General features: G+C 40.1%; 1 protein-coding gene across 2 annotated transcripts in view; it reads left to right on the forward strand.

Moving 5' to 3' along the window:
• ITSN2 (intersectin 2) overlaps window positions 1-12,181 on the forward strand; it is a 1,173,023-nt gene that overhangs the window by 434,650 nt on the left and 726,192 nt on the right. For both annotated transcript variants that reach the window (XM_085610587.1, XM_085610588.1), the window contains exon 9: window positions 3,397-3,460. In XM_085610587.1, the coding sequence (XP_085466713.1) occupies window positions 3,397-3,460 (64 nt within the window). The remainder of the gene's footprint in view (window positions 1-3,396; window positions 3,461-12,181) is intronic.

Raw genomic sequence — 12,181 nt, forward strand, 5'->3', positions numbered from 1 at the left:
TCCACTTCCACGCATCCTAGGACAGCTCAAATAATTGTGTGTTTCCTCCAATAGGTAAACTTCTGCTTTGCATGGTACTTTAATACATAGCTTAGTTGCATGGCCCATATCTATTGATTAAAGGCTAAAAAATATCTCTGTTGCTGGTGGACCAAGCAGGTTTAATCAAGATAGAGCATCACTCTATTGCACTTGTTAAATACTTTTTTCACATGGAGAACTGTGCCATGGTCTCTGTAATAGTCTTGCGGTAATAATGTAAGATAGTGCCCGGGAGGTACCCTCTGGGGTTAGGCTTGTTTGTGCTCTTTCAATTAGAAAGCGGTCATCAGTGGGGCATTCACGTCTTGAGCCAAGTTGTGAAAAAATGGTAAGGATGCACTCAGTTATAGCCATAATTTCAAATGTATTGCAGCTCACCCTCCAATCTTCCATTAGCTTCACTGCATCTGTTAAACAAAAGGTTGTGGTCTGCAAAGTGGAGATTGAGCACTTCACCATTAGAATGTGACTCTCTACCTCGGTAACTTGTCCTAATACATTGTGTAGAACCTGTCAGAGCTAGAAGATATCCAGGCAGTCCGTGTCAACCTTTCCCTCCAGGAACACTTGGAATTCCTGCATGAAGAAGGACATCTGTTGACGAGGATGAGGCAGTCACAGGACTGGGTTTTGTGGGCCAAGTCAAGTCTGGCTCAGCCTCATCTCCTGTCTGGGCTTGACAAACTTATCTATCTTGCCCTGAAGAAAGTGTGCGCTCCTGTTTTCGGCCATTGTGATATATAGGAGTAAGGATGCACAGTCTTTCTGGCATTGAGGCTAGCTTTACGTAGTGTGGCACCACTGTGAAATGGTTCACCTGGTCTGGGTTGAAAGTTGGTCTTTGAGCCACTTTTTGCCCCAGCTCATATTTATGTTTGTTTTTGTTCAGAGAATGTCTACCTAAGGGCTTTTCAGCGCTGATTGAAAGTGCTGACAGAGAGGGGGTGACTGATCGGTTACGGGGCTACTGAGGGAACAGCCATGCCTTGAGCTTTTTCCTAAAGCTGGGTTCCTCTTCCAGCAGTCTCAGCCCAAGGGGCAAGGAATTACAAAGCTTTGGGATCAGATGTGAAAATGATCTGCCTTCCCATCTCAAGCTCTTAATTCCTGCGGTTCTTAGGAGGTGTTCATGTGCCGATCTTAGACCTCTGGTAGGTACATAAGGCAAAATAAGACCTCTAATTTTAGGAGGGCCCTCGTTAATTATTTCTTTATGTGCAAGGCAGAGTGATTTAAACAGGCTGAGTCATCCTGTGTGGTGTTGAGATGCTTTACGTCCCCTGTGTTGCCTGGGTCATTTTATTATCAAGATCCTGGGACTTGAATGTCTCTGTGTTAAGGTGTGCATGTTTATCCTTTCCTGATCTGCCGTACAAAATGGGGGGGGCGGCAATCCAACAACCACTCTGATGCCTAGGACCAGTGCAGGTGAATCTGGTTACCACCCCCCTGCAGTATGACCGCAAGCGGCCAACCCCATCGCTGCCACCAAGTTGCTGAAGAATGGCGAATGGAAAGGCCAAGAAAGAAAGGTGCCCCATTCGCAACTCTTCCTGTTATGGTTGCCATGAGTTGTGGTGTTCAACTGCCACTGCTACAGTCTGATTCACACAGGGCTCTTTCCCGCCAAGCTTTGCAGGCCCCAGGGATCTACAGTGACTGGTGAGTCTGTCACCTCAGGCCGGCGGCTGACTGCGGTTACCAAACCCCACAGGCCCATACAGTTTAGGCAGGCTGTATGTCGATTCGTCTTTTTAAGGCCATGTTTCGTCAGTGAGCATCAGTCAGCCAACACAAATCAGCAGATGCACTAGCTGCTGCTCCAGCCACAGTAATTATGGCCTTCTCAGTCCCATAGCCCTCTCGCCAATCCATGCATTCGTCGGTGGGGTGGCAGTGACCTACAGAGCATTCCCCGCTCACTGCTACACCACACCTCAACCACGCCGATTATTTGTGCAAAACCCTTTACTGCTTTTGCTCGGGTCACATTTGACTGCACTAGAGCGGTTTGAATCTCTTTTTAAGTGCATACAGACTGAAAAGAATATGTAGCTTTTAAAAGACTGTGTGCATTATCAGTAACAACTTACAATTCATCTTTATGAATTGCAGAAGCTGTTACCCTTCCTGTAAAGAGCAAAGTTACGGCATTCTCCCTTCCTTACAGACTAGATATGGACCATTGTAAGCATATTCTAAGGTTCATGTGCCTGGGTACATTCTGTATGTTATTTGTCGGTCCTGGAGAGCCTTTCACTAGCATGATGATGGATTGCTGCATGAGCTGAGCATATTTCTCCTGTTTCTGGTTCCGCAGCAACTGGCTGTTCTATTCTGCTAAACCGACAGCATCTTTGAAGAACTTGAGGAGACATTGGGACTACTTGTAATAGTTTTAAAGATTTTTTGGTATTTGACCGGATCACACAGTTTGTTGAATTTGCTATTTAGAAATAAAGTTTCCTGGTTGCACATTAGGGAATGCTAACACTAGACCACAACGATGCAGTAGCTCCCCTTTAACATTGTACCTGTAGGGGAAGAGATTCTTTAACTTTTCTTAACCTTCAGAAATTGTTCTCAAACAGCATTTGGTGTGCAGAACTCCAGTCTGCGTGTGTGTGCATGTGTATGTGTGAGGTTTTCATGATTTAGTATTTTATATTTCTCAAGATCAGTTTAAAAAAACTCCATCTATCAAGTCTGGCTACCTCTGTTTTTGGGTTTGACTTTAGTGGCACATGTGACATATGCCCTGGAAATATGTTTCATGTGCCATGAACTTAAGGGGGACCACAGTGAACCAGTGATTGGCCCCATGGCCCCACTGCACCCCTATCTAAACTCTGAATGTATACGTTTTGATGATGCCTATGTTTTGGAGAGAGGGTTGAGCAGGGTCAAACCCTGCGCACTTCTTTTCAGTGCTATGAATCTATTTATGCGTTAGGAATAGCAGAAAGGCAATATATATTGTTACAATGTAGTTCACGTTGTTTCTGTTAAGTAGTTTGCTCTTGTTTCCAATTATTCAGCTATTGGTCAAATAGTAATAAACTGATTGACTGCTTCTTAAGTAATGAGATTAGGACACCCAGTAGGCGAAGGCATGGCGATGTATGACACACACCCAAAGTGTAATACCAGGTGTGCAGGCTCACCTAACATCCTATAGATAGGCCTGGTTCCACAATTGTATGGCTCTATACATGCCTGTGACCAATTAGAGAGAGTCTAAAGACTTTGAGTAGCAGTTCCACCTTAAGGATAACTTCATCTACTGATTGATTAATGGAAATACATCACTAGCATCACATTTTACTCAGGTACATACTCTTTTTTTTCTTTAAGGTTTTCAAGTTAAGAATTCTCTTGTTCAGTCAAACCTTTCTCAGACTCAGCTAGCAACCATTTGGTAAGTCCCTACACATATTGAAAATATTTGAATTGTGCTTCAAACTTTTTGTGCTTTGTCAATCAGAAATAGTAATCTTGTATAGCAGCGTTATTTGGTGACAACACTAAATAGTCATTAAATTGAAAAAAATTACTTGCATTAATAATCAAGCAGCAGAAAACCTTGATTAAAAAAACATTTTTGTTTTATAAATGTACAAATTACATTTAATAATTGATTCATAGTGGAATTCTTGAATTATAAATGTTTCATATATAATTATTCAGTCCCACTGTAGATTTTAAAGTTCTCAGAGGGTCATTTATCAGAAAGAATATCCTTGTACAATAGCTAAGGTATTCATATTCAAAGCTTAGAGCTTTCTTCTTCAAGAATAATCAATGTTATTGTCTCTAATCATTCCCAATATTTGTGTAGTGTAGATAATTCGCTATCCTTGCAATTAAGCTTTGATGGCTTGACAATTTAAATTACTATAACATTGAAACTTGACCAATAATGTAATGTCTGAGCTGCATTAATATTCTCTGATAATTGTCCTTGCACTGATTTTAAAATCTACAGCGGAATCTTGGGGATGTTTATAGGGGGGAGTAACATTTTATCCTTTCAGGAGATGAAAAGCAAGTACTGTTTTCAAAACTCACAGTTTTTCAACTACCATGAGCTACGCCACGGTCAGTTAGCCCACGACCTTCCAGAGGACTCTTTACCTGAGTATAGTCCTTTGGAGGCGAAGATCTTTCAAGGGAAGTTGTGTAAGGGTGCAATATCTGTGATTTATCGATCGCTAGTGATTCACCCTCCTGATGCCCTTGACAAGGCTCAGCGGTGATGGGAAACCTGGGTCTGAGTGCTAGACGAAGAAGACTGGAGGGATGCTTGCGTGGCACCTAGGGAATCCGCTATCTCAACGCAGCTGCGTATGTTCCAGTTCAGTTATTTGCATGCAACATATCTCATGCCAAAGTGGTCGCAACATGTGCCTCTGCGTACACATGCAGCATGTGTGCGATATGCACTTCTGAGTGCAGACTTCTCTCATGTTGCCTGAGATTGTCCAGTACTGGGACCATTTTGGGAAGAGGTGGGCCGCATACTCTCTGATTTCCTAGGCCACTCTCTGGAGTTCACGCCTCATATGGCTTTGCTTGGGCTGCTGGAGGAAATTGGGGGGGCCCCAGAGCTGAACGTGGATTCCTGGGGGTGCCTGTTTGGTTGCCAAACGGTATGTGGCACTTGCATGGAAGTGGGAGAAGCCACCAACAATTGGTAGCTGGATGGCAGGGGTGGACTGGTGTGCCCATTAGGAAAAGGCGGTCTTCGAGGCACATGGCTGCCCCATAAAGCGTATGCAGATATGGGGTAAATGTTGTGATTATTATGGCCTGTCGATTTGAAATGGTAATGTTGTACGTCTTATGTACCCAAACCCGCTACAATGTCACTCATGTATTTTGCTCCTTTTGTACTCTGTGTGATAATCTATCATGCCGTAAAACTTCAATAAAGTTGGTTAAAAAAACAAAAATCTACAGTGGAATGGAGGATTAATAATTTATTGAAGAACTCGAGAAATCAACTGTCAACCATTGACTAAATATTTTTGGGAAATTAAAGTATTTTTATTTTTTATTTGTAAAGATTTTATTTAAACAAAAAGAGAAAATTACAGTGCGTATTGATACCTACATTTTTCGATTGCATACTCCATATAGAACACACATTTTATAAGGTAACATAACTGGAGCAGTATAGTTGAAGATGAAAAACAAGAGGGGAAAAGGAAAACAAAGAAAATTACAATTCCTAACCCCAACATAGAGGGGAAACCAGTGCAGCTCTAAAACACCAAAAATTGCAAGCCAGATATTATGTCAAGCGCCACAATGTCAACCGAGTGGGCAACAAAACAGGAGTACAATAGTTAACAGCACAGTATTCTTGCATCTCAAATTACCCAACCTAATGACCACAGTGTTGGCTTTACTACCCACTGCACAAGACAACGCATGCAGAATAACTTAATATCTCTCTAGGGCTCAGTTGCCTTGACATTTAGCGGGGCCCGAGCCCAATCCTGGAAGGGACCCCAGATATCTCGAGGTCTAGAAGCCGCTGGCATCCGCTCCCAGAATATTTTTAGCTGCTCCTGACAGTGCGTAACATCAGCTATCCAAAATTTAACTGTCGGTACCCCCGCTCTCCCCCAGGCTATGGCAATCCTCCTCTTCGCCAGCAGAAGTAGCATCGCTAGTCGGCGCCTAGGCTCCGCAGGAATATCTTTTGTGTAGCCTAGTATGCCCATGAGGTGTGAATGTTCCAAACTAGTGTCCAATATCTCATTCACTAAGGTAAAAATCTCCACTCAGTATTGTGCTATCCTAGGGCAATGCCATGCCAAGTGTAAGAAAGGCGCTTGTGGGGGAAATGCATCTCCATCATCTAGAATCTTCGCGCAGGCTCATACGGAAGAGCTGGGCTGGTGTTCTGTAGTATCTATGCAAATATTTAAAGTGGATTAAACGGAGCTTGTAGTTTTGGGATAGCATCTCTAGCTGGCCACAACAGAATTTCCATTGTTCTTCCGTCAAGGGCGAAGGTAATTCCTCATTCCAGCCCTCAACTGACTTATGTCTGGCAATTGGGAAAGAGACTTGCATAGAATTGTATAATGTGGTTAAGCGCTTACGCTGGGAAGACTTGGTTAGTACATTCTCTAGTGCTGGCAGTGTAGGCGGGGAAGCAGGGAAGGAGCTATGCAGTTTGCGGCAGTTTGGAAAATTAAAGTATTTAATTGTTGGAACTTAAGCTAAAACATCTCTTTTGCCTTGTCTTAGTAAATGAGCTAAAAATTACTTTCTACGAAGTTGTGGAAAGTAGGCCAGAACTTGCAGTTAGTGCCTTCTTTCTAAGAAAGCAAATGTCCAGCAAATGTTCTGTGATGCTTTTGAGCTGCACCCCTTCAATTTTTCTGATGGATGCTTCTAAATGCAGATTCCTCATCTTTAACAGTACTTAATTCCAGAGTCTCTTAACCTGTTACTGTGCAGATAAGTTAATTGCCACATCAGACCTTGGCAATTAACTCGGATCAGTAGCCAGAAATCTGATTGTGATTCAGGTCTCTCATGTACTGCCTTCTGCATGCATTAACCTGAATGCACAAACCTAGTTGCTTTTCAATAAATTGTAAATTGTGTTTAACTGTTGTGTTTCAATGTATTTTATTGTGTTTTGCCTTTACTTTATAGTGCCCTATTGGATGTTAAAAGCCTCAATGCATTTTGGTGTCTGACCTTCGTTAGGGAGACATTATTTGGTTATTTTATAGCCTGCACAAAATGTGAGAAAAAAACACCCCCATAAATATTGTTTTTGTATCTACTCTACATGGATATCTCATTACATGTATACCAAATTTTGTTCATATATCTAATGTTTCCAATCCAAATTAAACATTGGATAAAGCATCTAGCATTCAAATTGTGTATTTTCTATAAACATTGTTCATAATTCAGTTGCGCTTACACAATAATCTCCCAACTTCTATGTAAAGAAAAACAAATGGATCTTGTCTGGCAAGCATTGTACTAAAATGCCATAATGTGGCAATGTACATGTCAAGGAGTTGGATTCACATCAGTATGTTCTCATTAGGAATATATTTCACAGTATGTCGGTAATAATTGATTAAGGAACTATCAAAGACCGGTAGGATCAGAAGACAAAATACTCATGTGTGGGTTGAAAGAGTGATTTCACATCTCGCAGGTGGAGGCTTGGTCTCCAGGGCACAATATCAGATTGGAAGAAGACTTTACACAAGATTGGCATTCCAGTCTCTCTCTAGGACTCCATGGGTAACTGTGCATTGGAGAATATCCACCCAGTACCAAAAAAGTCACACTGGCTGTCACTGTTGGTGTGTTGTTCCGAAATTAAACTGGCTAAGAAGAGACACCATGTTTAAAGGGAGCAGGGTGTTGTGATTGGAACTGAATTTACTGCTGTACTGTCTAGTAAGATACAACAGTACTAATTTGGTTATTATGTTGTAGTGCTTTCTGTAATATGTATGTGTATAGGGAACAACAAAATGTGCAAAAAGACCTAGTCTAGCTGTTGCAAGGATTTCCTTTGAGATTGAATACAGTTGTCACCATAAAAGCAGTTCAGTTAAGTTCAATCACTTTATTTAATTTCACAGAACCATAAAAGACATAAAATGTATAAAACATGTAGGTTTTAGATACACAATTCTTTACAGTACAAATAAAATGTAAAGAAAAATTTAAGATCATATTACATTCTTTAGGAGGAAAGATACAATACAGTAAAATAAATAAAACCAGTTAAAACTCAAAAATAGGACGAAATAGCTCCATATACAAGCTAAAAATTACACAAACTCAGCAGCTCTTTTGCTGTATCAGTTTTAACAAAATTCTACAGTCACAGAAACCTATTCCTTATGCACCAGATTGAGAAGAGATATCTAGAAACTGAAAAAACAATAGGTTGATGAGTGTCCTAATTAAAAAGCAAGCCCCAGCAAGATGCACTGTTCTTAGGTTCCTGCACAACGTAACTAGCCATTTGGACCTTGCCCTCTTGTAAGCTGGACGAAAGAAGAGAACATGGGCCTCCGTTCCATAAGCAATACCACAGGACGGACATTTCTGTTCCTACTCAGTACCCCAGGGACTCCAGTGAATAGTAAATATACCCAGTGGTAGAGTTCCATGTCTAAGCTGCACATAAAGCTTACTTTTGCCAATGCAGGTTGGATTTCATCCTAGAACCCTTCCAATTTATAGGTGTTCTTTTGCCCTATAAATCTAAGTGTCAAAACTCCCAATGAGTAATTCATTAGGAGAGTTGTCAACTTATGGTTCTTGTAGTATTTAGGAAGTCACACTTTGGAAAAAATAGTACACGCCTCTGCAAGATTGTCCCACACGCTACCTCTACCAATGCTTTTTATGGATTCCCTAATGTAACTGAGCCACAGCAGTCTACCAGCACCCTTGAAGCCTAAGATGTTCATCCAGAGATGTTCTATATGAGATTAATTCAGGTGTTGCCCATACTCTTCTCCCGTAGAGAAGTGGTCTAAGGCCAGTCTCCTCAGATATAGGCCTGATCCCCAGATCAAGCCTAAGGCAAATCTCCTCAGATATAGGCCTGATCCCCAAATCAAGTCTGAGGGGTACCAGCGGTGTGCTGGCAGGGAGATTCAGCAAGTGCCTCAGAAAGCTGTTCTCTGTCCCCTGAAACTCCAACAATAAAGGGAAACCTGGAGTTTCCGGAGGAGTTTTATTCTTTAACTCCTGGCCTATTCTTTTAAGTGCTCCCTGAAATACGGTTGAGCCCCCCCTGACCTTTAGGAGTCAGGGTGAACCCAATGATGAAGCATGACACTACTAGAGTGTGTGAGCATTATCTAACAAAAAGGTTTTGCCTCCAAGCATGCAATTGAAATAATAACAATCCTTCATTAGAGAATAGTGCCCGAAATTATAGTTCAACCAGGTGGGATACTCTTTGTGTTTGTGATCACTAGGACCGCCTCCTACGGCCCTAGTACTTCTGGTGTGTATAGTCTCCACAAGTGCAGTCTCCTGGACTTCTGGGCAGTGGGGCTCTCAAACAAGCTATATGGCGCCAAACCACACAGGTGCAGGTGATCTCTAGGACCGTCTCCTGGGGCCCTAGTGCTTCTGGTGTGTGTAGTCCCCACGAGTGCTGTCTCCTGGACTCCCCATAAAAGCAATATTCCACATGGGACCTCAGTATATTGTGAAAATTAAAATCACAAACATGGAAAATAGGAGAGTATGCTTGAGCTGAGAAAAGGTTGACCTGAAATACCCTCAATTTCATAGATGCAAAAACACCCTGTGGACACATCAGGAGTCACCTGAGAACTTCTCCATGGAATTCCAACGTGATCATCATAAAAGACAAACATTACTTAATAGTCATGAAGATGCAAATCATGCAGAATGTGTAAACGACATTTAGGAGCTTGTGTCTACATCTGAGGGTTTGGCATTCTATTTATAAAAACAACAATATTTCTAATGGGTCATTTGATGCTTTAGGTTGCATAGTGGAAAACATCTTCATCCAATAAGTTTCTCTTTCTAACAGCCTCATGTTTCTATCATAACCACATATTTTCTCAGTGGTTTCAGTGATTCAAAATTGAAGTTGGCTGAACTTGTGGTTGATCTCTGTAGTGTTTGGCAACTGAAGATCTTTCTGATTTATTCCTAATGTTTCTTTTGTTTTCAGAACGTTGCCTCTTTATTTTAATGTCTATTGTTTTGATATAGATTTTGCTGCATGAATATTCTGTTTTTTTGTATCGCAAGTGTATGTTTCTTTATTCTTGATTTTTTGGCTGGCGTAAGGATGTCTAATCTCTGTTCCAGGGATTATAGCATTTGACTGAATTCTTACAGGGCTTTCTGCACAAACCTTTACTTGTACTCTGAGATCTGATGGTTGTTGTTTTCCTACAGAGTATATCTTTAATGTTCTCATTTCTGTTATGTGCGAATAGTGGTTTCTCCATAAATATTGTGTTTAATTCAGGTTCTGTTTGTAACAATGGCCAACATTTAGCAATAACTCTTTTTATAAGTGTGTTTGAAGTGGAGTATTTTTGCACACATACCAACCTTTTTTTATATTCTTTGGGTTTTAACAAATTCTCTCTGACAATATTGGATACTCTTTCTATTGCTTTGTTGGTAATTTCTGTCGGGTACCCATTTTTGTCAAATACAACACACATATATTTCATTGCTTCCTTCTAGTCCTCCTCTTCCTTTACTCTTCTCTTGATGTCCACTAGTTAATTTCATGGAACATTGTTCTTTAGTGGCATTTGATGAAAACTGGTATAATGCGGGTGGTTATTGCATTCAGTACTTTTGGTATACAGAATGATTTTTAGGGTGTCTTTGTTGCAAGAAATTATGATGTTTAGAAATCCACTTGATTCATGTTGATGTTACTGGTAATATCTTTCTTCAATGTGTAGCTTGAAGTTTAGTGATGTTTGTTTCTAACTTGGCAATGCTCTCCTTCCAAAATATCAAAAATATTGTCAATAAAACATTTAGACCAGACATTGCATCCATTCTTCATAGTAATATGCTAAAACTCTAATTTGGTCAAAAATGTTTGTATAGGGAGGGGTCTGCTGGAGAGCTCATTGACGGCCTATTACATTAGATGAAAGTATTGTTTGCACATTTGCACCGTTCAAAATAACTATGATAAAGTCTGCAGGTTAAGAGTTGCATCACAAAACCTGAATTAGCTCTACAGGCCAGATTATTTAGAACTTCCAATCTGATTTTGTGAGGGATGGAGGTATAAAGAGCTTGTTGATGAGGCGTTTATTGAGCAATTTCATCATTATCTGAAAATGTGATTTGAAAGAGCTTATTAAGCAGGTTAGTGTCAATCAAATATACAAGTACTGTTTAAATAACGGTCTGTAAACCACGTATTTCCCAATGTTTTGTGGCAAAACCAAAACGTGTCATTATTGGTCTTAATGGAAGGTCTTCCAAAACTCTGTGGCTCTTTGTCAAGAGATATATTTGTAGGCTACTTGGCTAGGTAGGCAACAAGAATTGTTTGACATGTCTGTTATTCCATTCCTTTTATTCATCTTCACTAAAAATGTTTGCAAATTAGCATGGAAAGATGGTGTGTGATCTTCTATCATGAGAAGATTAGCTTTGTGGCACAATAAGCGGTAATGATAGCTACGAGCGCTCCAGCCTTATCTGCCATATGAAAAGTTAAACTTATGACGTTTGAGAGTTTAGTGATTAATTCTCTCTGATTTTGTGTTAAATGACGAAAACACTTATTTTTATATTGGAAGTTATAAAGTTCTTGCGGTACCCAAGTTCAAAACAAATCGATTGTTTTGTGACTGTAGTGAGTGATGAATTTCTTGTAGACATGGTTATCTTGGTTCATAGGTTTTGTAACAACATTTTCAAAAAAATGACAGTCTGATTGTTCTCATGTATTTAAATGTTGTCAGTTTCCAAGGCATTGGAAATGAAAGTGTACACAAAGAACGTTCTCCTTGGAAAAAAAATCAACTTCCATGTCAGTAAATTGTCTACACGATATATTCACGATCAGTATTCCTTTTGACTTCTGTAGTTTCTTTGGTTATTTAATTTATTTCCCATCCTGGGTTATATTTGACTGCTGAGATTAGTTCTAAAAAAGATTGCTATTTTGAAGCTGATCACAATCAAATTCACAGCTACTGGTCCATGTTTTAATAAAGGTATAGGTGCAATCAGATTAAGCAGAATATGAATGGGTCCTGCAGATTGATTGTCTCACTAAAAATCTTTAAATGTTTTGGCAAGGGAGAGAATGTCTTGATGGGTTAAAGGTATCAACATTATGTCAGTCTTGGAATGGTAACTGACCTTCATACACCCCACCAAGCCACATTTCATCAATTATGTATTATATATTTGATTTGAAATGCTTCACACTTGGTGAAGCATCATTTGAAAATGTATGAATTACAAGTATTTTCCACCTTTTTAAAATAAGAGCATGATGGAAATGTGAAAGAAAACAATGTGTGAAAGAAAAGTATTGATTGTTTTCAAATTGAGAGCTAAGAAACTTTGTTCAATGTTCTACTCTCTCCTGTTCTTT

Source organism: Triturus cristatus, chromosome 6 (genome assembly GCF_964204655.1).
Source record: "Triturus cristatus chromosome 6, aTriCri1.1, whole genome shotgun sequence".
Taxonomy (NCBI): domain Eukaryota; kingdom Metazoa; phylum Chordata; class Amphibia; order Caudata; family Salamandridae; genus Triturus; species Triturus cristatus.